At 38.4% G+C, this 25948-nt stretch overlaps 1 protein-coding gene and 1 long non-coding RNA gene across 2 annotated transcripts; one reads left to right on the top strand and one right to left on the bottom strand.

The window, feature by feature from the left end:
- The first annotated feature begins 40 nt into the window (after positions 1-40).
- LOC149594131 (multidrug resistance-associated protein 1-like) lies at positions 41-25940 on the top strand. The gene is made up of 22 exons (XM_089861287.1): positions 41-1742; positions 5206-5470; positions 5546-5722; positions 5871-5984; positions 6054-6191; positions 6273-6407; positions 6600-6658; positions 12319-12621; positions 12942-13116; positions 13177-13431; positions 14116-14319; positions 14630-14776; positions 15256-15346; positions 16563-16933; positions 17484-17651; positions 18608-18789; positions 21543-21648; positions 21741-22265; positions 22773-22972; positions 23135-23261; positions 23770-24539; positions 24605-25940. Exons 2-22 carry the CDS (start codon positions 5426-5428, stop codon positions 24714-24716), a joined length of 4404 nt encoding a protein of 1467 aa, XP_089717413.1. The 5' UTR covers positions 41-1742; positions 5206-5425; the 3' UTR covers positions 24717-25940.
- LOC149594132 (uncharacterized) lies at positions 7328-10801 on the bottom strand. The gene is made up of 2 exons (XR_016379436.1): positions 10126-10801; positions 7328-10048 (listed from the first exon to the last, which is right to left on the bottom strand). It is a non-coding gene; the product is annotated as an uncharacterized LOC149594132 (long non-coding RNA).
- Positions 25941-25948: the final 8 nt, after the last annotated feature.

The following is a 25948-nucleotide window of genomic DNA, read 5'->3' as shown; positions in this document are numbered from 1 at the left end:
AAAGATATACAATTTTTTATTGATAATTGAACACAACTGATGTAACCTCCCGAAATAATCAAGGGACCTCCTGGGTTTCCACTCCAGGGGTGTGCGGTTACATAGAGGATTAACACACCGAGTTACCTCTGACCTTTCCCCGTACTATATAAGCATCGTCTGCTTATGACATTAAGTCAGTTCTCCTTTACTACAAAGATGTAGTAGTCGCTCGAGTGAAGGGCTTTGCCCTAGGATTGGACTTCATCCGTCAACAGTAATTATTATAAGTTCTTTATTTGTATAATGCAAGTGGCATTTAATTATCATTTAATTAATTTAGTTAGTTTAATAAAGTATGATTGAACCTAAGGAAACAGTGTAGTTATTCTTAGTTATAGCCAAGGCTTTTATGGCCACGTGGGGCGAGTTTAGAATTCTCGCAAGCGTGGTTACATAAATGGCGAGCTTGCCAGGACCGATCGACGGGTCCTAGTTTATTGTAACTTGCTTTGGCTATGCTAAGCCTTAGTGTGATCGGAGTTTGTAGTAATTAGTTGTTAGAGTAAAGTTAGGGTAGTGACGTTGCGGTTCCGCACTACGGATTGGACTAGCCGTAACACGCACTATTGAGTCTGAGGGAGCTCAAAACCTTCCTTTACAACAATTCACTACGATCACAATGTTCAACTCATACTGAACTTCTTCAGAAGCAAGTTTAATTACTTGGCTTATCTCAACGGGACATTCCCTTAAGAGAAGAAACTACAGTCAGCAGTCAACGCCTACAGAGGACGATCCTGAGTCAAGTTCTTCAACGAACGGTGGAAGCATGCACCACCAATCTGCGGAGACTTCCTCACCAATATCGTCTGATACGGCTGCTTCAGATCTGACTGGACGTATTCTAAAATGGGAGGAAGAAAGACAGGACGAGCCAACCGTTGCTACAGTTCCTGCTTTCATCATTTTTCTTATAACTTTAAAATAATTAACCTAGTATAATAATTAACTGGAATCTTTTAATTATCTGTTACATTGTTTAAAGTTACTTATTAATTTGTTATGTTAAAATTAGACGATTTATGTAATTAAGTTTTCTGCCGATGAAGTCCAACTCTTGTCGTCTGGGGGGATGTAACCTCCCGAAATAATCAAGGGACCTCCTGGGTTTCCACTCCAGGGGTGTGCGGTTACATAGAGGATTAACACACCGAGTTACCTCTGACCTTTCCCCGTACTATATAAGCATCGTCTGCTTATGACATTAAGTCAGTTCTCCTTTACTACAAAGATGTAGTAGTCGCTCGAGTGAAGGGCTTTGCCCTAGGATTGGACTTCATCCGTCAACAGTAATTATTATAAGTTCTTTATTTGTATAATGCAAGTGGCATTTAATTATCATTTAATTAATTTAGTTAGTTTAATAAAGTATGATTGAACCTAAGGAAACAGTGTAGTTATTCTTAGTTATAGCCAAGGCTTTTATGGCCACGTGGGGCGAGTTTAGAATTCTCGCAAGCGTGGTTACACTATTATGAGATAATTGTTTGGTTTCAGTTTTGGTTTGCTTTTAGACGCCACTTCGAAAGAAGGGAAACATTTCAAATGTCTCCATCTGTAAAATGGTCTCTATTTATTTATTATAATTTTTTATACATTGCTACAGAATTTTAGGGGGCTAAGAGCAATGCCCTTGGTTCCTCTTAACACTAACGCAAACTATAACATTTAGATCCACCATCAGGAAATACTATATACAAGTAGGTCAATGTTTCTTTGTTTGTTTTTTTTCATTTTATAATAATACTATTGTGGAAAAATAATAACGCACAATATTTCAGAATGACAAAGACTATTTCGGGTTGGTAATTGAGTCTGTAATTTACCCTTTAGTAATAGTTACCCTCGTATTACACACAATGAGTGACGCATCTACATACTTCGAAAAGCATACGTACGCAATCGAAGTCAAAACGGTAATACTCCACACATTTTGCAGGTTATGTAATGTAAGCTCGACACTGGTTACTAGGTTGCACCTTCCGCGTGTTAGGCGGACGAGATAACCACTACACTACACATACCTGGTAATACTGAGATTCCTAAGAGATCTAGCTTATTATTATGTCCAATCACGATGGTCAAAACATGTATCTACCAGGGCTCGAACCCGGGACCTTCCGCATGTAAAGCGGACGTGATAACCACTACACAATGAATACTTGGTTATTCTAAGTTTTCGAAGAGATCTAGCTTATTATTGTGTCCAATAACGATAGTCAAGTCATGTATCTACCAGGGCTCGAACCTGGGACCTTCCGAGTGTAAAGCGGACGTGACAACCACTACACCATAGATACTTGGTTATTTTGAGTTTTCGAAGAGCTCTAGCATTATTATTATGTCCAATCACGATGGTCGAAACAAGTACTTCTGTAATTAACTAAAATTAACATACTTAGACTTAATTGTTTCTGATTAGACTAGCCGATCGCACACCCTGAATACTTAATTGTTAAATTAAGAGTATTCCGAAAAGTAACTTCGCTCTAGTTTTTCAGTTAGAGGTGGTTAAATATCACGAAAAACCCCATGTTAATCTCCATAGGAAAATTGGTAAAAGCATGTGAATTTTGCTTTAACGTTACAAAAGAATATCAAGTCATATCTTCAAGGGCCTACCGGCCCTGTAGAATAGACCTTTATAGCTATCCGAAAAATTTTGTCAACGTGAAATTATTCGTATTTTAAAGATATACAATTTTTTATTGATAATTGAACACAACTATTATGAGATAATTGTTTGGTTTCAGTTTTGGTTTGCTTTTAGACGCCACTTCGAAAGAAGGGAAACATTTCAAATGTCTCCATCTGTAAAATGGTCTCTATTTATTTGTTTATATAGTTCCTTTTTTCTTCAAAATTGTACTGTTTGATATTGAAATTCATCTCTACAAATATAAAATTTAACGAATTTATCATTATAATTTTTTATACATTGCTACAGAATTTTAGGGGGCTAAGAGCAATTTCTTGGTAGGGTTTACGGATTATTTTGAGGGGGTTAATATTGAAATTTGGGGGGCTATAGCCCCCCCCCCCAAAAAAAAGGCCTAGAGACGCCACTGCCGGTGAATTAAAAGAAAAGACCCAAGCGTCTGTCCTTGCCAGACGCCTGCACGTTTAGTAGAGATAGAAAATCCAATTATAATTGTTTCAATTACCGTTTACCCCAGTATTAATTGTTCCAATTACCGTTTCTTCCAGAATTAATTTCTCCAATTACTGTTTACCCCAAAATTAATTGTTCCAATTACCGTTTACGCCAGTATTAATTGTTACAATTACCGTTTACTTTAGTATTAATTGTTCCAATTACCGTTTCCCCCGAAATTAATTGTTCCAATTACCGTTTCCCCCAAAAATTAATTGTTCCAATTACCGTTTCTTCCAAAATTAATTTCTCCAATTACTGTTTCCCCCGAAATTAATTGTTCCAATTACCGTTTCCCCCAAAAATTAGTTGTTCCAATTACCGTTTCCCCCAAAAATTAGTTGTTCCAATTATCGTTTACCCCAGTATTAATTTCTCCAATTACCGTTTACCCCAAAATTAATTGTTCCAACTACCGTTTACCGCGAAATTAATTGCTCCAATTACCATTTACCCGAAAATTAATTGCTCCAATTACCGTTTCTCCCCAAATTAATTCATCGCATATAAGAGATGAATGCTAACCATTATGTTTAATGATAGTTTTCAATTGCTAGAGGAAAAGAAATTTTTTACTAGGGTTCGGCGCTAGTGTCATGCTTTGCTCTAAGGAAAGCCTAGCTCCCTATTCAGTCCATGGTGAGGTGGCCAGAGGGTAAAGGTTCGGCGATGAAAACATGAAAGGGAAGTTGTTCAAGAATTTTTATTAGGCCTCTACCTTGAGCAGATACTTGGAGGACGACACACACGATAGCGTCTTCTCTTTTACACCTTAAATTTAACTTTTACATTTTATATATCCCAGGGATTGTGTATTAGCAGAGGAATTTTTATTATATTTATATAACATCAATGAATATTTATCTTAACCCCATATAATTCATCTCAAATATTAAATCTTGAAAAAATCTATCTATATAAATCAAAGTCCTGACTGACTGACAGACTGATTGATAATCAACGCCCAGCCCAAACCGCTGGCCCTAGAAGGCTGAAACTTTGCACGAACGTTACTCATAAATAGTAAGCGCGTACTAAAAAAGATTTTTCCAATCCGCCGCCATCTCCTGGCGCCCAGAAATGTAAAACATCTTCTCTATGCAACAAAGTCCGCGCGTTTCAACCGATTTCGCAAATATTTAGTACACTGGTTTCCTTTAACCTATAGACGGGCAGAATGGTCTTTTGGGTTCGATTTGTTGCCATCTTTTTAAATGGTAGCCAAAAACTTAAAAACCCTTCTTTATGGAATAATGCCCGCGTGGAAAGTAATAAAAAATGTACCGACGGGCTGACGGGCAACGCCGAGTGCCTTCGCTCCTGGGGTGCTACAAAAATATTAGTCATCAATAAAATCTACCCATTCTTTATACCATTTTCTTATTACACGCGAGCGACGCCGCGGGTAACAGCTACTGTGTGATAAAAACGTTGAAAGCGAGAAGCCTGGGATTTTATTTTGGATGCAGAACACACGCGTTTACCAAGGTCTGCAGTACAGAGGTTTGAAATATTTTCCTCTACACATAGACAGAGTTTATTCCAAAAAGATGAAAACTTCATCAACTACTTTGAAAACGGGGAATTACAAAAACTTGAAATAATCTTGTTGCAATTAATTTTTAAAGTGAACTATTAATTTATAAAACATCATTACTTGATCCATAATCCTCAGTAGGCACGTGACTATGGATTAACGTAGATATGGTGTCCCCAAACGCTCAAACCGTCACAAGGCAAGAAATGTGTCAATTTCGATAAGCCCAGTTGTTTAATCCAGGACTGATTATCTGCCCTTGAGGTCCACTATCTTTTTTTTGGTTTACATCCTTGACGTTGTTTTCTTCTTTTTTAATTGATATTTAGACCTATCGTATCTTTCGCCAAATTGAACAAATTCTTCTATTCATTTAAGATTTAGACTGTTTTAACAATCGTTAAATTCTACAAATATAAAGTCTGTAATCAGCTATACAGAGATTATCATATAATCTCTGCCTTACGTATAGGGACAAAATGTACAGTTCATAAAAGAACGATTTTATCGGCTGAAGTCTGGAAGGTTGTTATTCAGCTCCAATGTAGACGAATTCGTTCTGATATCCACTTGTTATTTACGATCTCGGTCTGAATGTACGTTTTATGCCATCAACGTTACGGTTTATTTGAAAACGTTCAAAGGATTAGTTAGTCGCCCGATCACAGCGACTGGCTTCTATTCATCTTCAAATGGGTACCTTCATATTGGATGACTTTTGTAACTCGCCGTTTTGGGTATGTTACATGTTTATAACTTTACCAAGGATGGCCTTTGAGTTAATTTATAAAGTACGTAATTATTTGTAATAGGACGTCAATCTCACATGGTACACAGATGATCCTGACTTCACTCCCTGTTTTCAAAAGACCATCCTGATCTGGGTGCCATGCGCGGTACTCTGGGTGCTCTTCCCATTGGAAGTTGCGCTGATCGCGAAGTCGGAGCTGCGAAGGATCCGTTGTTCTCATCTTTCCATTACGAAAAGTGTAGGTCATTATTGAGGGACCATCAACGTTGTATGGCACAAATTGCTCTGCACAAGTTTAGCAGTGATTATTATTCCTGCTCTCGGGAATTATTATAAAATCAAATGTTTGAAAATCTAATGAAACTAGTTTTGCTTTCTTGTTTCAGCTCTTGGTTTTGTTACTGGTCGCAATTAGCGTCTTAAAGTTTGGTAAACAAATATACTACGGTGGTTTTCAAGTCGTTGACAATTTGGCGGTCGTCCTTCAAATTGTAACTTACGTAAGACAATTTTAAAAGAAAATCGGTACCTAACGTTTTGACGAAATAAATTGAAATCGCGTCTTGCAGATCTTGGCGTTATTCCTCATAATTTACGGCAGAGGGGCTGGCACGGTGTTGTCCGGAATCCTGACATGCTTTTGGTTCCTCTTAACACTAACGCAAACTATAACATTTAGATCCACCATCAGGAAATACTATATACAAGTAGGTCAATGTTTCTTTGTTTGTTTTTTTTCATTTTATAATAATACTATTGTGGAAAAATAATAACGCACAATATTTCAGAATGACAAAGACTATTTCGGGTTGGTAATTGAGTCTGTAATTTACCCTTTAGTAATAGTTACCCTCGTATTACACACAATGAGTGACGCATCTACATACTTCGAAAAGCATACGTACGCAATCGAAGTCAAAACGGTAATACTCCACACATTTTGCAGGTTATGTAATGTAAGCTCGACACTGGTTACTAGGAGCTCTGTAGGTTTTTTCTTGACCTTATCGATTTAGCTCCCAGTAAGTATATAGTGTCATACTTACGGCAAATCTAAACTTAATTTTTTTATTATAACTCCTTTTCAAAAAATACTATTAATTTAATGTATTAAGAAATCAAGGGAAGATGACGCATCGTTTTGTTCACGCCTGGTTCATTCATGGCTTACCAAGTAAGTCTTTTCCCGATCGTGCATCCTAAAATATTATCAGAAGTCCATTAAATTAGCCAAGGAAGTAAACAATTAAAATAGCTGGTATAGCGTACGTCTCTGCTGGGGTAAGAACTCCTTCTAACTCCATGGATAGGGGGTTAAATTGTTCCCCCTTTTCTAACCCTGTTAGAAATCTCGAGCTCCTCTCTAGGAACTATTTTCTTGATGTGAGCGGGGCGCGACTTCTTCAGCCCATGAACGCTGGATCTCTAAAGGGTAGATTGTTTGCTTTATAAAAAAATAACAGGATGGTCCCGGCAGACCATAACATTTTTGCACACCATATAATTTTATAATACATTTGTCCGGTGAGTGAGGGGTTTCTCAAAGTTATTTTATTTCCATACCTGCTTAGACGATTACCAGCATTATAACTCACTCAAAACATTTTGCGTGCTCTGAAAACATTGTCACAGAATAAGCAAATTCGAACCAATTGAAGCGACCTATATTTTTTGGCGTATTTTTCAACGAAAAAAATAAAAAAAAAAAATTACATAGAATAAGGAAAAGAGTTTTCATACTTTGAACTCTAACTATATTTTAACATATTATCAGTATCACAACATGACTATTTTTTCAACGTTAGAAATATTAAAAAGGTCTATACCATAAAAAAGGGCGTACTGAACTTCTAAATTTTACTCATTTTTGAAATACCTATAATCAATGTGGATATGAAAGAATTAAGATACAATTAATTTTAAAATTCAAATTTGCAGTACAAAATCAAGTCACAGGTTTCAGTGGATATTTTTTCATCAGAATAAAAAACAGTCCATACTTTGAACTCTATTTTTAATTGTAAAATATCATAAAAATAAAAAAAGGAAGAAACTGTTCATACTATGAACTCTTACTAAATTTTAAGATGTGGATATAAAATAAGATACAAAGAATTTTTGAATTAATTTGCAGCACAAACTATAAACGTATTATCACATGAACATTTTTTCAACGTTGAAATTATAACAAAAACCATAAAATAAAGGGCATACTGAAATTATAATTATTTTTCTCATTTCTATACTAATATTTTGATGCAATAGAAACTTAAGTCACATGACTATTTTTTAAACGTTGAAATAGAAAAAGGGCATACTAAACTTCTATATATTTTTTTTTTCATATCTATACTGAACTACTAAATTTTTCTCTTATTTTTGAAGTTCCTATAATCACAGTCTATTGTTCGATGTGGGTATAAACAGAAGCCGATTAGGCTTTACACATGAAGTACGTAACATGTGCCTGGGGGAACTACACGATATTCTCTGAGCTCCTAGGAAAGAACCTCCCCTTACGCGGAGGGAAATAGTTCAGTAACGCGGCTCCTTCGGATCCATTCGATCCTTCCGTCTAAAGAACCGATTTACCTCGTACCTAAATTCGAGAACTACTATAGAGACTGAGTAGGGTGTCTAAAATATTCTTTAGATAAAACTATTCACAATATCAAAGATTATTTGGGAGTAAGGCGTTAAAATGTTATCAATCTGGGTAGCTTTTGCTTGGACTATTTAAGACGCCGTGCATCTGTTTTTTAACGAGGTATTTTTCTGTTCTCGCCGTTACGGCAAGCCCGGCCGCCGGCGGCTCGAAATGGGCCGCTCGGCCTCAGCCGCTGATATCTAGCCAAGGCTTAGTGTAGTTTTCGTGTCTAATTCTATTCGCAGAGCTATATTTATGTTGAAATTTAAAGAAAATCTTATAATATTTAGTTGTTATCAATCTGGGTAGCTTTTGCTTGGACTATTTAAGACGCCGTGCATCTGTTTTTTAACGAGGTATTTTTCTGTTCTCGCCGTTACGGCAAGCCCGGCCGCCGGCGGCTCGAGATGCGCCGCTCGGCCTCAGCCGCTGATATCTAGCCAAGGCTTAGGGTAGTTTTCGACTTTTCGTGTCTAATTTTATTCGCAGAGCTATTTTTCTGTTGAAATTTAATGAAAATCTTATAATATTTAGTTGAAGACCTAGTAAATGTCTCGAAAAATTTCGAAACTTGAGCTTTAAAACGTTAAATATTTTATAACGACTACGAACGATACCGCAAACTCGCCTTCCCGGGCTTCCCGGTTATGGCGACGGCGAGGTAGAGTCGAGGTCCCATGCAAGAAAATAGTAATATCCGTCGCCTATTGGTCTGACATTAAAGAGGTTATCTATGGTTAGGGGGCTCATGATTGGTTAAAAGCTTTTTTGTTCGTCTGCTTAGTTTTTACTTCGGGAATATCATGAAATCAATGGCCAAAGCTATGGAAAAGTGGGACTTACGTACTTTATGTGTGAAGCATAATCCGCTTTTGGTATAAATTAATCAAGATATAAAGAATTTTCCAATTAATTTGCAGTACAAACTTAAGTCGCGGGCTATTTTTCAATACCATTACGAAAAACTGTCGATACTTTGAACTTAATATTTTTTTAACGTATTGTCACACATGAATATTTTTTCAACATTGAAAATAGGAGAATTGTATGGTCTAGGTTGATATCTATCATCGTCCTGATTTAAACACTTGTTAAGACGCTGATCCGACTGTCTTTTGGATTCTATTTAAGTTTCATATTTAATCAATTCATTTTTAATTAATTTATTTCAATTTAATTTTCAACCTTTATTGTTCCATTTGTTGTCCAAAGAAAATCTACCTTGCGTTCTAGCACGTCTTTTACCCTCCTCGTTCATTTTTAAGTCTTTATAAACAATCCCTATTTATAAGCTTTTAGATGACAATTCTTAATTTTTAGGTTGGTGGGTTTTGGCTTTCCTTATGCAATGAGCCGGGTTCACTGCTTAAGACATAGCCCACTCACGCCCATTCATTGCTTAAGGCATAGCCCACTCGATCACGCGCATCACGCCGCAAGCTGTTCGCGATATAGAAGCCCGATCAAACAATTCCGTTTACATGTATTAATGATGGGTTCAGTGCTAAGACTGTATATATAGCTTGAAAAATTGATATTTAAATCTAAGTAGGAGATTCAGTTAAGATTTGATATCTCACATGCTAATTCGTATCACTAATAGAGCCCGGCATTATCTATCCATTATCCAAGTTATTTTATCTTCATCCATACTCGAAAAATATCCCCATAACTCACATGCTAAATCGTATTATAATCCACAATTTTGTTTATAAATAATCGGTTATCCACCAATTTGTGGATAATGGATAGAGATAATGCCGAGCTCTGAACATTAATCACAATGTTTAGTAAATAATACAATTAATCGCAGTTTCTATATAGGAACTTAAATCAATTGGCCATTTGTATACACTTACCGACAATTGATTTCACTAATCGGGCCAATTACTGCGTCTTTTAATTCATAAATACTACCTGAATAAATTCAGTCGCAGTTTCTATATAGGAACTTAAATCAATTGGCCATTTGTATACACTTACCGAAATACTACCTGAATAAATTCAGTTAAGCAAAGGCTTAGAGCATTGCCGTGGTCCGGTGTACCGTAGACTCCCAATATAAGACCAGAGATAAGACTCCCGGTCTACCGTAAAATCTGGCGCGTTTAGACCAGAGATCTCTCCTTCGTTCTCAGTATCATCTTAAGCTAAAAATACGAGGTTCCCTACGTACATAATTTACGATACCCCTGATAACGCGCGCGGTCTCTAGAGCCGCGCCAATACGAGGTTACTAACCCGCACCCCGCGAGAGCGCTCGGCATTCGAGGGATCAGGCAACTAGCGTAATACGCTTCCCATCGTACACGCTCAGATAGACTTTATTACGGAGCGGCTTTCCCCTCGACAACTAGAAACGCACGACGCCATTCGAGGGATCAGCCACTGGCGTATTCTCCCGGTATTACCTTTTTGGTGGTTTTACTGCCGTAAATTCGGGAGATATGCCTTTAATCCGTTCTAATATTGAAATAAAACTGTAAAAAGTAATCCCGAGTGTATTTCCGCGTTAAACGGCGTAATAAGCTTCCCATCTTACACCCTCAGAAAGACTTTTTTACAGAGTGGCTTCTCCCTCGTCAATTGTCCCGTATAGAGACTAACATTTTTGCATCCGCCAGATGGCGTGTGCAAAAATAAAAAAGGAACGGCCACGGTCGTTAAATGGTTTTTAATTTTACACGTAATTTTAATTACGGTAAAATTTAAGAAACGGCACCAAAACCCCTGTCCCTGTCCCTGTCCCTGTGCCGGACGCGTCCGCGAAACGAACGCTTACGATAAGAGAGGGAAACCGGTCGCGTCCGCGAAACGTACGCTTACGATGAGAGAGAGAGAGATCGCTAGCGTACGCGGTGGCGATACGAAGCTCCGCGTAGAGAGAGAACTGCCTGCCTGGTATATTAGTGAGAGGGGGAAGAGGGAGAGGGGGCATCCCGCTCGGAGAGAGAGGAAAGAAAGGTAGTTTAAATCTCGCGGGCTTTTTTGAGTGAAGGGAAACAAGATGATAATTTTCGTGCACTACTGCACTTTGTGCGCGTGATACATCAGAGATTATGCTGGATGGTTAGGTTAGGTTTCGTAAAATAGAGGGGACGCTTTACGGTCATAGTGATTTCTGGTTTAGGGGATCCAGGATTTTGTTTAAATACATTATTTGATTCGTATGGTTTTTAAAAATTATACTTTAGTGGGGTGCACAATTTAGTTTCATTAATATTATTTGAAATGTGACGTTATTAGAAATTAAAGGGATACACGATTGTGTTTCAGAAATGTTTTTAGTTGTACGATTTATTGGAAATCAACTATACGGGGGGTCACGTGAGCCGTGTATTAGTGAGAGGGGGAAGAGGGAGAGGGGGCATCCCGCTCGGAGAGAGAGGAAAGAAAGGTAGTTTAAATCTCGCGGGCTTTTTTGAGTGAAGGGAAACAAGATGATAATTTTCGTGCACTACTGCACTTTGTGCGCGTGATACATCAGAGATTATGCTGGATGGTTAGGTTAGGTTTCGTAAAATAGAGGGGACGCTTTACGGTCATAGTGATTTCTGGTTTAGGGGATCCAGGATTTTGTTTAAATACATTATTTGATTCGTATGGTTTTTAAAAATTATACTTTAGTGGGCTGCACAATTTAGTTTCATTAATATTATTTGAAATGTGACGTTATTAGAAATTAAAGGGATACACGATTGTGTTTCAGAAATGTTTTTAGTTGTCAACTATACGGGGGGTCACGTGAGCCGTGTAAAATTACTATTAAGGCCCAGCCCTTGGGCCATCTTGTTTCAATAGGTTTATGAAGAGTTATAAAAAACTGAATGACCTTGACTGTTCCAAAATTCACCCCCCCCATCACTTCTCCTGATTCTATGCTAAATAGGGCTCGGTTTTACAGTGGAAGGGGCCGTTTTTCGGTCCCTTTAAAGATACAGTGTTCATTTTCAGCCAATAGTTTTTTCTCTCTATTGGCGTACGAGTCGCACCTAAACTCGATATCTTAGAAAAATTATCTCGAGGTGGCGAATGTGTCGCCCTTCTTCATCATTGCTACACAAGAGAGTGGAGTCCCAAACCCCGCTTTTGGTAACTTCCTAGGCTATAATTTAATGGACTTCTGATATTATCCTTACTTGAAGAAGATATTACAGCGCAGCTCATTGTATTTTAACGTATTGTAGCACCTTGTGGATAGGTTGGAAGAAAACCCTGGAGCCATCGGATGTGTACGACTTGAACGACGCGGAGCGAGCTCTGTCTGTCTCACGCATTTTCGAAAGACACTGGAAGCCCCGAGCTAAGACCAAAAATGACAGCGATGAAATGGAAATGAAAACCTTTTCGGGAGAAAGAAACAGAACCAAATATAATAGCATCTCTATCACTTGGCCCCTGTTGAAGACAATCGGATCTTGTCTGATAGCTGGAGTGGTCTTACAAGTTCTGTCCGACGTAGTGTCTATCGGTCCTGCCCTTTTAACAGGGTAAACAATTTAACTTTTTCAGCCATATATGAAACATCATAGCATAAATGATTATTTATGGGAAACCAAGTTCAATAAAAATTAACTGAATCGCACATGATTTTCACCTAAAGCGTGAAACTGACTTCCTTTGTTGCTGTCAGTTTGTCCGATAACATGAGCAATAACATTTCTGTTTCTGTGGGGCACGTGTCTGAATGTTTTCATTCTTCTGAATTTTATATAAAACTGATTCCAAGATTGAAAGTGGTTGGCCACGCTTCAATGAATCAAGTAAACTTTGGAACCGTTATAACAAGTTTACTCACTTGTGTTTGCAGTTCCATTATTGATTACTCGACCAGCGAAGATCCTTTGTGGAAGGGGATTTTCTACGCTTGCCTTTACGGTGTAGTGGGTGTTATACAGTCTCTGTTACAAGAAGGCAGTGCCATTTTCCACACCAAACTAGGACTGAGACTCAAATCCGCCACCATGCACGTTCTGTACAAAAAAGTAAGTTAGGGTTATCGTGATAGTGGAACGCTAGTTCATTAATGATATTCGTCAAAGCAGACATTTCGCTTGACGAGCAGCGATCGACGTGACCTGACAATGGGCGAAATACTGAATACGATGTACGTCGACACGAACAGATTCCAAATTCTGTCGCCGCAACTGGGCCTCTTGTGGTCGGTCCCGGTACAAACAGTACTGTGCTTCGCCTTCATGTATCAAGAACTGGGATATTCAGCCTTTGCTGGAATTGTACCTATTGCCGTTCTTCTTCGACTGAACTATTTCAGCACTAAGAAATACAAACAATTGCAGGTAAATGTAATCAAACTAAAACACCACTAGACGTTATCGGAACCATAATCTCCAGTGTAACGCTTCAATGAAATGTTAACAGCGATTTATAGTAAGACTTCAAAAACTTAGCTTTCGAAAAAATGTTGCCAGGCGATGCAAAGATGGAATTCATTCTCCTCTTCCGCCTCTGAGTACTCGTTTTTGGTGGAAAGTTATTTCTAAAATCGCCACTAAATCTAAGATGCCCCAAGAGCACATAACTATCACTCGAATAAACAAACTCGTCAAATATAGGCTCAAACTTGTTCTGTTCGAGATCGTTGTCACGCTGTATACAGCAGAGAAAGGAAACTAGGTTAGTACATCCAGAATGGAGTAGAAATGAAGATGGATCCTGACGTGAACTATAGTATTCTACTCCACGATCCAAAACTGCCACAGTTTGAGAAAGGGGTTGGACAGGGGTTTAAAATTTGTTCCTTCATGTCATGTGGGTTACTGCTACTATATTTTGGTTACAACTTTGCACTCTCTCTCCAACACAAAATGTGCTAATTTCAGAATAAATCTCGTACTGATACTTGGTTCTTGGAACTCGAGAGTTAAGCTATTACAGTTCGCCGGATGCGCTATATAGAGGCGAATATTAACTTTTAGTAAAACAATACAATGAAGGGTTTCTTTAATTATCTCGTTTATTAGATTAAGCTGATGAAGCTGAAGGACAACAGAATGAAAATGATGAGCGAAATCTTGAACGGAATCCGCGTCTTGAAGTTGTACGCCTGGGAGAGATCATTCCAGGAAATCGTTCTTCATATCAGGAAGAAGGAAATCGCACTCATGAAGAAACAAGGCCTTTTCCAGGGAATAAATGGATTTATATCTGCTCTCATTCCGGTTTTGGTACGAATGTAAAAATATTACAAGAAGTGTATTACTATCATCGATTCTGGGGGCACATAGAGGTGTAGAGATATTATCTACGTAATAGTTTCTTAAGGCAGTTAGCCCTGAATTCTCTACGCTTTTGCCAGACTCAAGAAAGGCGATAATGCCACATTACATGTTAAAAACACACGGAGAATACGGGCTGAAGCTGGTTTTGCTCTTGGTCGTCATCTCTTTCTGTTAAACTATTAATCTTCAGGGCTTCACATTCTTTTACCTACATATTGATTTTGAGTACCTACAGATCTTTATTGTAAATGTTCAGATTACTTCACCGTGTTTCGCCATGTACGTTTTAATTGACGAAGATAACGTTCTCACTTCGAGGAAAGCTTTCGTGTCCTGGCAGTTGGTACGATTATTAGCGATGTCAATGAAGACGTTTCCGGATTTAGTAAATACCCTAGTTTTGGTAAGAACGGTGTCAGGGAGGGTCAAAAGATAAATCTAGAATTTGCTTCTTCTACTAAATTTAATAATTGTTTTCCGATGATCAAAGATACAAGTACGCCCAAAATACAAGAAACCGTGGGTACAGTAAATAGGTCTAGGCGTAGCTCTCATGATTGTATCCAATTTTCTTGATTCAAAGAAGGACGTTTTAAAGAGGGGACTCAGTGACATGGGTATGACCTAGCACCCTTGATCTAGACTTTCGGTTTTAATAAATATACTTTTGATATTAAGCATCATTAGCTTGTCATCGCGCTATAGTAAAAGAAAGTTTCGAAATTTTAGTTGGTGTTAATAACGGCAACTAATTTCATGTTTTAGTACAAAATATTTTCCCAACAAAGAGGTACTGTTTTTGACAGGATTGTCGCGTTGACCTTCCCTTTAGTTAAAACATCTCAAAATTATGCAAATCGACCAAAAATAAGTTTTTTACAGGCACACGTCTCAGTAAGAAGAATTGCAAAACTTTTGAGTCGTGGGGAAACCAAGAATTACGTGGAGAAGATAGCTAGTGACGCTCAATATGGTATGCCAATTTATTAGAGGCTTGAAAAACGAGATAGGTTGCTTGTTAATTCCGCCAGCTAATCCTACGCACACAGATATATTTAAAAACAAAATTAATTGTGCGAACTTGAGCGAGGAGAAAGAGACAATTGAGGGATCCTCTTTAGAACTTAACTTACCAATCCGGAGCATAGTAGGGCTACGTTCAGTAACTGGAAATCGGAAAAAGCCGTTACCGCTACCGATGTGATTTTATCCGAGCGCTACGTCAGAGTGACGTCAGACGTCACTGAACGTTTTTTCTCTCTCTGTTGCGTTTGATGATAGTTTCCATGATGGCGTCTGCTACAGATCTTGGATTGAGTCGAAAACGAAAACTTAACTGTTATTTTTGTTATTAAACGAACTATCTAACGACGATGAAACGGAATTAACTTTAATTCCAGTTGATTTGAAAAGATTTAAAAAGAAAAATGTGTTATTGTTTCGCTAGTGGCTTTGGACTGGATTGTTCGCCATGGCGAACTTCAATTAATGACGTCATAAATACGATTCGCATCGAAAAAACCTGCTCTTCCAGCCGCTACGATCGGTGTCCCATCGATGCGTAGCGTGACGTAGAAACCGGAAGTGCGAAAAACCGTACAGTAAAAAAATCGGTCTCCGATGCGCGCAGCGCTGCGTACGCTAGCAGTTACTGAACCATGAACGCTGGTTCTCTAAAGGGACTGGTAAACGGAATAGATTTTTCTCTATAGCACGTTTGCTTTGTAAAAAAATAAATAAAAAAAAAACGGGTACGGCCAAGGTCGTTTAAATTTCTTTTCAATAGGTTTATTCAGAATCACAAAAGACCGAATGGCCTTGAGTGTTCCCAAATTCACAACCCCCATCCCTTCCCCCGACGCTATGCTAGAGAGGACTCGGTTTGTACAGTGGAAGGCGGACGTTTTCCGGTCCCTTTAGAGATCCAGCGTTCATGACTGAACGTAGCCTATGTTTATTCCGCAGATCAAAATGGATTCTGGCTTAGCACAATAGTGAAATTTAGAAAGAAACCTCTCAGAGACTCAGCTATCTCTTTATTTGTAAAATAAGCCAATCAACACGTCGTTCTTAAAGTTTAAAGCTCGGAGTCACTTTTAGAATGTTTCAAGTCTTGAAGATAATTTTGATCTCACAATTGGTCAAAATTGAGCAATATTAACATCAGTTGATTTCTTTGAAAATTTCAGCGATTGAGATTCGGAAAGGAACGTTTCATTGGAACATGGAAAAGCTGGCAGTGGCGTCTCTTCAGGATATCAATTTGAAAGTGTACCGTGGCTCGTTGGTAGCCGTGGTGGGTCCGGTGGGTTGTGGCAAGTCTTCCCTCTTGTCCGCTTTAGTGTCCGAAATGCAGAAGGTTGAGGGGGAGGTGAGAGTTGCCGGGAGAGTGGGATACGTCACTCAACAACCCTGGATCCAGAACGCCTCACTTCGACAGAATATACTCTTCGTCGACGACATGGACCAGGAAAGATACGACAACGTCATACGCGCATGCGCCCTACAACTAGACCTCGACCAGCTACCCGCTGACGACGAAACGGAGATCGGAGAAAGAGTGTGTATTATTGAAATCAACAAGATTACCCAAGTACTAGGCCATAGTAGTAGCCACTTCGTTCTTTAGTAAACTAGAAAATTTAAAAAGAAATGAACATTTCACAAATAATGTATTCTTTAAGGAAACGACGGCCATAACTAAAAACCTTTCAAATAAGCATTACTATGCGTAAAAAATACGAAAATAGTAACGAAAATAAATAATTGGTCTTTAATTAGTTATATTATTATTTTTAACATACCAAATAACCCACTGAGCAAAAAATGGGTTTCTTCTGTTTTAATTCATAGTGTCATAGATGGCTATTTTAGTTATTAAAGGAAAGCGCGGCTCCGTTGATGCCCCTTATAGATGGCTTTTCTGCTACACAGTGGCTAAGCTTGCTGAAGGCTAGTTAAGCCAAAGGCAGGAACCAATGGGAACTAGTGCATTAGGTCTGATTGGTTCCTGCCTTTGGCACGGTAAAATTCGTGTGCAGAATGCTAGGGGTGATATCATGGAGCCGCGCTTTCCTTTAAAGCGTTCGTTTACTAATTTTACATGATAGGGTATCAACCTGAGCGGTGGTCAGAAGCAGAGGGTCAACGTGGCCAGAGCAATTTATCGCGATGACGATGTTTATCTCTTTGATGACCCATTGGGGGCGGTTGACTCGCACGTGGCCAAACATCTCTTCAACGAAGTCATCGGACCAAAGGGATTTCTTCGAAATAAAGTATAAATAAAGCTAAACTTATACTTTCTACGAAAGCGCTGAACGATCATTAATGAGGCGTCAACATTTCTTTTCGTACAAATAATGGTGCTAGTTGAATATCGTGTTAAGCTTTGTCCACATTGAACTCGCTTTCGCGTGTTCACACCTTCGTCTATTCGCATCTTCGCAACAGATCACGAAAGACATTTGCACTTCTGTAACAGAAGTGCAAATGTCTTTCGTGCTTTTTGCCTTTCCAATTCTGAGAGCCAATAAAGTTTGAGCAATCACTGCGCCATCTGCCCTTCTCCATCGACGTTGTCCAAAGAGAAAAACGAAACTAATCGCCCCTGTCTTCCTCTCGTCTGTAATTGGTGCTTTTCGCGCGAAGGCGCGAAATTCTTGGCCTTGTTACAAGAAATTTGTATCTTCGCGAGGTAAGGACGCAAAGTAGCGAAAACCCAATGTGGACAGTAGCGCGATCTTGCAAACAAGCAAAGCGAAGGCGCGAACTCGCAAAATGTGTCAATCTGGACAGGCCTTTAAGGAATGTATTCAGTTTCTTTGCTGTGAAATGAGTTTCAGCTGGCATCGCATGAATACATGTATTTAAGCTGAATAGAGTTTGATTTAAATCCGTGCAACTTCATTATTAGCGGCTCGAAAAGTGATAAACATATGTGATGCTGTAAGCATGGATATGAATGAATAAAGCTCAAAGCTGCCCACCAAATACACAATACAGTCGCAGACATGAGATGGCTCCAAACTGAGTCCGAAGTAGTTATGTCACGTGGCAAAAAATAACTATATCTCTCCGTAGAAACCCGAGTGATGGGTTTAAAATTTAGCCCGTGCCCAGAAAGAAAAGATGCGAATTCCCCTCTCACTCAAATTTGGGGAGGGGGTTGGGGTTAATATTCAAATTTTTCTTTCTTCTCAGCGGGCCCCTATAGCAATTCAATCTCTTACAGACGAGAGTTTTGGTGACGCACAACTTGAGCTTCATCCGTGAAGTGGACGAGATCATCTTCATGAACAACGGACGAATCATCGAGAGGGGAACCTATGACCAAATCATGAGCCGTAAGGGAATGGCCAGAGATTATTTCGGGCAACACATGAGTGATATAAGCGAGGAAATTAAAGAAGAGACGTGAGTAAATTTGGAGCTTTCTACCGCAAGTTCGAAGGAGAAAAGAGATCAAGATTCAAGTCATACTGTCAGACAAATTACCCATGTACTGTACGAAATAACTGGGCGAATTTCATTGTTTGCAACCGCCATTTCGGGTGTACTGTTTTTTACTTTTCGCGCTCTTTAGAGCTGAAAAGTATTGTTCCGACCTCTGTTGGCTGGACGGCTGGCTGGATTTGGTGTAACCGCATAATAAGTTTCGTCATAAATAAACTTTTTGAATTTCAAATTTCCCGCGAATTTTCGACTCGAAATTCACCCGTAGTTCACGTTACACCTCATAGGTGGCGTAACGTATTTAATTTCAATTGAAATTATTTTCCCGTCGGTGCCGGGCCTCGAACCCGCGATATCCCAATCCATACGAGACGCCAGTGAAGGCGCCCGCGCGTGCTAGCACGAAGCTACGCTCGCTTAGTACAAAACCCGAGTTAAGTTAGACTGTAGAGTAGAGAGAGGTAGAACTATGTGGATCCCCACCCACCCTCCCCTTCCCGACGCGCGCCAACCAGCTGCAGCTGGATTTTGTAAGTGGGAGAGGAGAGAGAGTAGAGCAGGGAGGAGAATGACTGCCTAGCGCGTGCCAATAATTTTTCGCAATGTGATTTAAATCAATGAAACATACTCATTTAAAGTTAAATAATTATAATTAGCTAATATGATTATTATATTTAAAAAAAATTATATTATTTAAGTAATAAATTTATCGATAGTTGTTGAGAGATTCAATAGAGGGCAACATGAGATGTCATAAATACTAGTTTATTGTCTCTCTCCCTCCTATCCTATTGCAAGGTCCAAGGCTTAACGGATGATCGATGATTAGATAGCAAGGTTTAATCAGGTGTTTAAATGTAACTTAATCCCGGCGATACCATTAATGACAAACGCAATCAACATACTCATGGTTAAATTAAAGTTAATTAAATTGAATTGCTCAAAGATAATTATAAAATTAAATCAACAACTCAACTATCTGCTCAACGATAATTATAAAATTAAATCAACAACTCAACTATCTACTCAACGATAATTAGGCTAGTTTTTGTCAGTTTTGCTGTTTATTTAAACGTAATTAAACAATGGTTAAGTCCATGGTTGTCTGCTCCCTTCATTTTAAATTAGAGGATTTCAGCAAAGTCAGGGAATTTTATTATTATTTATAAGGGCCAAACTAAGTTGCACTTGCCCATAATACATTTGTTAGGGTTTCAAAGAAAATGTTCCGTCCTTCTTGATTACGTAAGGAGTTTTCTTGAGGACTGTTTCTAAGTTTCCTTTTTCACCAATGACTGGACAATTAGGGAGGTTGATTTACTAATAAAATTAAATGTATTGAGTCAGCGTTTTAAAACTATAACTAGTTTGGGACGGAGGTATCATTGCTCACTATTTGTTTGGCAAGTTTAAAATTAAATGATCACTTAACGGAACTGACATAAAATAATAGGTAGATTTTGCAGAATTAAATTGCAGATTCTTTGCAAAATTAACTAATCATTTTGGCAGCTTCCGCTCTCGCTGGGTTCATCTACTAATAACAGTTACGTAAGTGATAATTATAAAAATAAATCAACAATCTCATAAAATCAACAACTCAAAATATAAAATGAAATTTATGATCAAAATGAATCTAATTTCAATCAACGACAAACGGAATCAACGTGTTCATCTCTCCATCCACGGAAATATGAAATTTCTACATGAAACATGAAAGTGCTATCAACCTAACAATTTTTAGAAATGTAATTTTAATCAATGAAGCATGCTCATTCAAAGTTAACTAATTATAAGTCGCTAATTTGATTATTATATTTAAAAAAATTATATTATTTAAGTAATAAATTTAACGATGGTGTTGATAGTACCAATAGAGTATTCAAGGATTGATTACGCTAATATCAACGTATCAAACAAAAAGTATTTAATTATAATTTGGAATTTCAATTTAAATTTATACAGTTTTTTAAATGCCCATTGAGATTCAGAGTCTGTCACTGAATGTTGAAGATCTCCAGTCTCTGCCAAGTGATTTAAATTTTCAGACCCTCTCTGTGGGAAAGGGGGAATTAAATTAACGAGACTTACAAACTGACATCATCCTTAAATTAAATAAGGATTATAAATGAAAAGTTAAATCAAGGTATTGAAGGTTTAATTCTAATGTTAGGAAAGGATTTTAAAATATCCATGCGGTGGCATAACTAGTTAGTTAATTACTTATTTATTTATTTTATTTAGTGGAACTCGAGGGATAGGGTTGTGAAGCCACCAGGGCTTGGGTACAACCCCCCTCCATGGTTAAAAGCATAAACAGCATAGCAGCACATAAAAAAGAACAATATGAACAGACAGAAAACAAAAACAAAAACCAACAAAATAAATTAATTAGAAAAACACTAATGGACACACGGGCACACGGGAACTGGCGGTTAGTTAATTAAACTGTAAACCAAATTTTTACTAGATTGGTTTTATTCATAATCGGAATGCTATTTTATAAACAATGGAAAAAAACCTGAAAATTTTAAATTTGTCGGGGTCATTGAATATAGTAATACTAATTCTAGTCACTAGAGGGCGCGAAAAGTGTAATCTGGCCGGGGCCATCTTGTTTTAGATCATAGCCCTTATTTTAAATTTTTCGAATTGATTCTTTGAACTTGAGCACCCTTTGCTATTTATGAATTTTGGTAACGCAATTTTTGTAGTACGTTAAATATGAAACCAGAGAGATCTCATCTTGCATCTCAAGGAAAAGCCTCACATGAAGATGAGGCAAAACTCATGACTAAAGAGACGCTCAAAAAAGGAAAGGTATGCGCTCTTCAATATACTAGGAAGTTTCAACTCTTACTGAGAAATATATTTTCTACACACATTTTTATAGTGTTATTTCGCATTTGCAGATATCCGTATCACAATACAAACAATATTTTAAAGCCTACGATATAACATGGTATGCCATCTTCGAATTAATAGTCACTACTGCTGCTGTCCTTAATTTCATGTCAGTGTACTGGCTTTCCCTGTGGTGCGCGGACTCAAAGGAAGATTTTAAAGTGAACCCGGACTTAAAGGCGACCCGCATAGCGGTCTTGGCCGTTATAGGTCTAAGCCAAGCCACTGCCGCCTTTCTGAACGCATTCATCAACATCTTTCGCAGTCTACAAGCGGCAAACCGTCTACATGGAAAAATGCTCGATAGCGTATATCGCTCTCCCATGTCCTTCTTCGACACGACACCCGTTGGAAGGATACTCAATCGTTTCTCTCAAGATATCGACTCCCTCGACCAGCAAATCCCAGCAATGTTTAGAATAACCAGTGCCGGATTGATATTTTTTGTTTTTTACACCTTAGCAATTACAATTTATTTACCATTTATCGTAATTCCCTGCATTGTTGTTGTTATTGGATACATTTTACTTCAGGTAAGAACTCGATCTCCATCTCTTGTCATATTCAGTATCGGTTTATTATCGTGGGTAAACACGGAATTCTTATCGAGTGAGGGGCAGCCATTTTTGATCTTTAATAATCTGGGAGGTGGTTCCATTAGAGCTTTTCAAATGAAGCTGTGGAAAAATAGAAAACATACCAATAAACAATTAAAATAGGCAAAATTATTTTTGACATTTCCTAGTGTTAAGAGACTTTAACACGATTTTTTAGAAAGCTTTACTAAGCGAGGAAAACCCTTATGTCGACGGGAAACAGGCCTTGGCGCCACGATTTCTCCACCCAGTGAACTTACTTAAAACAGATACAATTCCTTGAATTAATGAATCTCTTTAAGTGTTTTGGCACCGATGTCTTTTATTGCAACATGTTGTAGAAGGCACGTGCCTCTTAACCGCGAAGTGCTCGCGCCCACTTCTGGGATGAAATTATTTTAAAATATCGCATTGAAACTGAAGATTTTCCCATACTTTTCGTAGCGTTTCTTGATGTCGAGCAATCGTCAATTCAAGCGGATAACTAGCTTGAGAAATTCCTTCTTGTTTTCGCATGTGGAAAGATCTGTGGCTGGCAGCACTGTCATCAGGGCGTGTGACGCTGGACCTAGCTTCGAAGAAAACTTCCTGAAACTGATAGACGAATGCACTGCCGCTAACTACATGATGAACATGGCGCAAAGGTAATTATGTAATTGCGTCAATAAAGCCTGATTTCAATGCTTTTTTATCTTTTTGAAGCAACAGCTTTTCGGCACCTAAACTACATTTTTTACATTTGGGTTGAAAAGTGCTATGGACTAAATGTAAGGCGGGACATTCAATAAAATACAATTTCCTTTCAGATGGCTGACAGTGCGATACAATATCTTGAGTAATTGCTTGATGTTTTGCATCGCAATCTTCATAATTTTGAGCAAAGGGACTCTGTCAACTGATTTCGTAGGATTGATCTTGGCTAATGCCGATCGGGTAAGCGCTACCAATGAAGACGAAGAGAGTAAATCAAAATATCCTCTGGTTTTTCTTTTAATACTTGATACTGTTTTTGAGAAGTATTCAAGCTAGTTCGGCTAACATTCTCGTTCATTTTCAAGAACGCATTTAATTGCCATGTCAGAACGTGGTATTTTACCTCTCCGAGTGACGATGACGTCGCGGAAAGGTAGTATACTGCATATGTAATACCTCCCGGAAAAGGGGTAGGAAATTTTAGAAACGGACATGCCCACTCACCCTTCCCCTACTTGGTCGAGACTCTTGTTTTAATTTACAAATTTTTGTTGATATACCATTATCTGTATATTAAACTCGTTATTAGGTCTTATCCATAAAATATATTATATACTTTTATTTACTCGGTTAATAATAATTTTACTTGATTTTGTTAGTAAATTGTGCAGGCATTTTTAGTCGCGTGGAACAATTATTTATTTTCTAGAAACTATGTATCTATTAAATTAATATTTTGAAATTACAGCTTGTGCAATATCTGAAAAGCTTCATAGCTGGAAGTACGGGTTTGGAATCAAACGTCATCTCCATAGAAAGAGTTGACGAATACTGTCGTTTGAAGTCTGAGGCCGAGTGGGAAAAACCAGAATCTCAACCGCCTGCTGACTGGCCTCAACGAGGACAAATCGTATTTCGCGAGTACAGCACTAGATACCGAGAAGGACTGGACTTGGTGTTAAAGAACATTAATGTCAGGATCGAAGCCGGAGAGAAGGTGGGCGTGGTGGGGAGGACAGGTGCAGGAAAGTCATCGCTGACGCTGGCACTCTTCCGACTCATCGAGGGGGTGCACGGTCAGATCGTCATAGACGGAGTGGAAGTGGGGGGATTGGGCTTGTCCGATTTGAGATCGCGTCTGACCATAATCCCCCAGGAACCCGTCCTCTTCTCGGGCAAACTGAGACTTAACCTGGATCCTTTTGGACAACAAGACGACCAGCGACTTTGGACCGCCATTGAACACTCGCACCTAAAATCCTTCGTGAAATCACTTGAGCAGGGACTGGATCACCCCATCGCCGAAGGAGGTAACAACCTCAGCGTCGGACAGCGTCAGTTGGTCTGCTTGGCTCGTGCCTTGTTGAGAAAAACCAAGATCGTGATCTTGGACGAAGCGACCGCGTCGGTTGACATGGACACCGACGTTCTCATTCAAGAGACAATCAAAAAGGAATTCGCTAACTCTACCATCATCACCATCGCGCACCGAATAAACACCATCTTAGACTATGACAGGTTAGTTAACTTTTTTAACCGTCTTAAAATGATTGACTAATTTGACAATTCTTAAATCTACATAGGGTAATGGTTCTCGATCAGGGCCGAATTGTGGAATTTGACTCTCCAGATGCTCTCTTGAGGAATGAACAATCGATTTTCTACGATTTGGCCAAAGATGCTAACATAATCTAGATCGCCTTTAAATTATGCACCTATGCCCTACTTCAGATGATATGTACAATTCATTACGAGTCTAAGGAACTACCTTTATCATTTACTTTATTGTTAATAGAGAAATATAGCAATGGATTAGTTATTTAACTAATTTTTATTGGTTATTATTAAAATTATATAATTATCCCTTTAACGTGATGAATCCGCCCTTGGCTTATGAAAGAAGTACTGACTTACTTTATTTTCCCTTAAGGTTATGATGCCTTGGCCTTGTAAAATAATTTCAATTTGCTTAGTAAATTATCCTTCCCAACTTATTTGAATTTCTAATCAGCTAATCAGTTAACCTTATGGTAATTGAAATTCCCAAAGCATTTCTTCAATTAACTTTAGCAAAGTTAAACAAAAATCAAAGGTAAAGGTTCAGAAAGCGAACTGGGAAAATAGGGGACCGATTTGTTATAATAACTTTACACGGTTTCAACAGCCGATATTATAGGCGATATTGTTAACTCCGTCTAATTGAAGTGGGACGGGGAAATTAGAAATGAAAGGCATTTCTCTCTTCCGCGTCTATGCTCGCTACCCCTGGTGGATAGTACTTTATAATATCCCCAATTATGAGAGACTTTTCCGTTTTCTTTTTATCAAAAGTTAATATTTATATTCTACATTTTATTTCAACTACCTCAGGGATTGGGTATTATTTGAGGATTTTTTAGAATGCACTATTTAATCCCTGCGCTATTATGGGCTGGTATTTTGTAAACCGGTCGTCTTAGTGACTTACCCATTTTTTTCGAAGCTCAAATTTCCCATGTTTTTTTCTGTATTGTGGAGGTTTCAATGTAAGTAGGGCACATACGTCCGCGACAAGGATGCGATTAGTCAGGTTTCAGTATGTGTTTAAGCAGGGAAGGAAATGAGGTTTACCAGGGAGGTGACGGAAGGGGTGTGGGGGTCAAGTCACCTCCGGCGGACACGGGGCAGTCGGCACCTATAGGATAGGATCGCCGACATGTGTCTTATTCCCTCACACTTTGCCGCCCAGAAGCTTGGCTTACAGGAGTGCGCCACACTCCCGGCATTTTCCATGTTTTTACCAAATGTTGAAAACAACCTTTTTTTTTTAGAAAATTCAGCGCGGAAATATAAACTTTTACAAATAAAAACCGAAAACAAACTTAAATTGAAAACAACTTGAAAAATAGGCTAAATAAAAAGCAAAAAATTACATTTAGAATAGAAAA

The sequence above is a fragment of the Phalangium opilio genome, unplaced genomic scaffold (assembly GCF_054372755.1).
Source record: "Phalangium opilio isolate 3A_F unplaced genomic scaffold, DU_Popi_V2 ptg000390l_1, whole genome shotgun sequence".
Classification (NCBI taxonomy): Eukaryota; Metazoa; Arthropoda; class Arachnida; order Opiliones; family Phalangiidae; genus Phalangium; species Phalangium opilio.
The sequence above is the reverse complement of the archived record's forward strand: the minus strand, read 5'-3'. Positions and strand labels throughout refer to the sequence as shown.

Bases quoted from the DNA above. Each gene is read 5' to 3' on its own strand.
- LOC149594131 (XM_089861287.1), top strand. From the start codon at position 5,426: ATGGGTACCTTCATATTGGATGACTTTTGTAACTCGCCGTTTTGG. The intron at 12,622-12,941 runs GTAAACAATTTA...TTGTGTTTGCAG, and splicing joins GGTCCTGCCCTTTTAACAGG to TTCCATTATTGATTACTCGA. The intron at 24,540-24,604 runs GTTAGTTAACTT...AAATCTACATAG, and splicing joins ACCATCTTAGACTATGACAG to GGTAATGGTTCTCGATCAGG.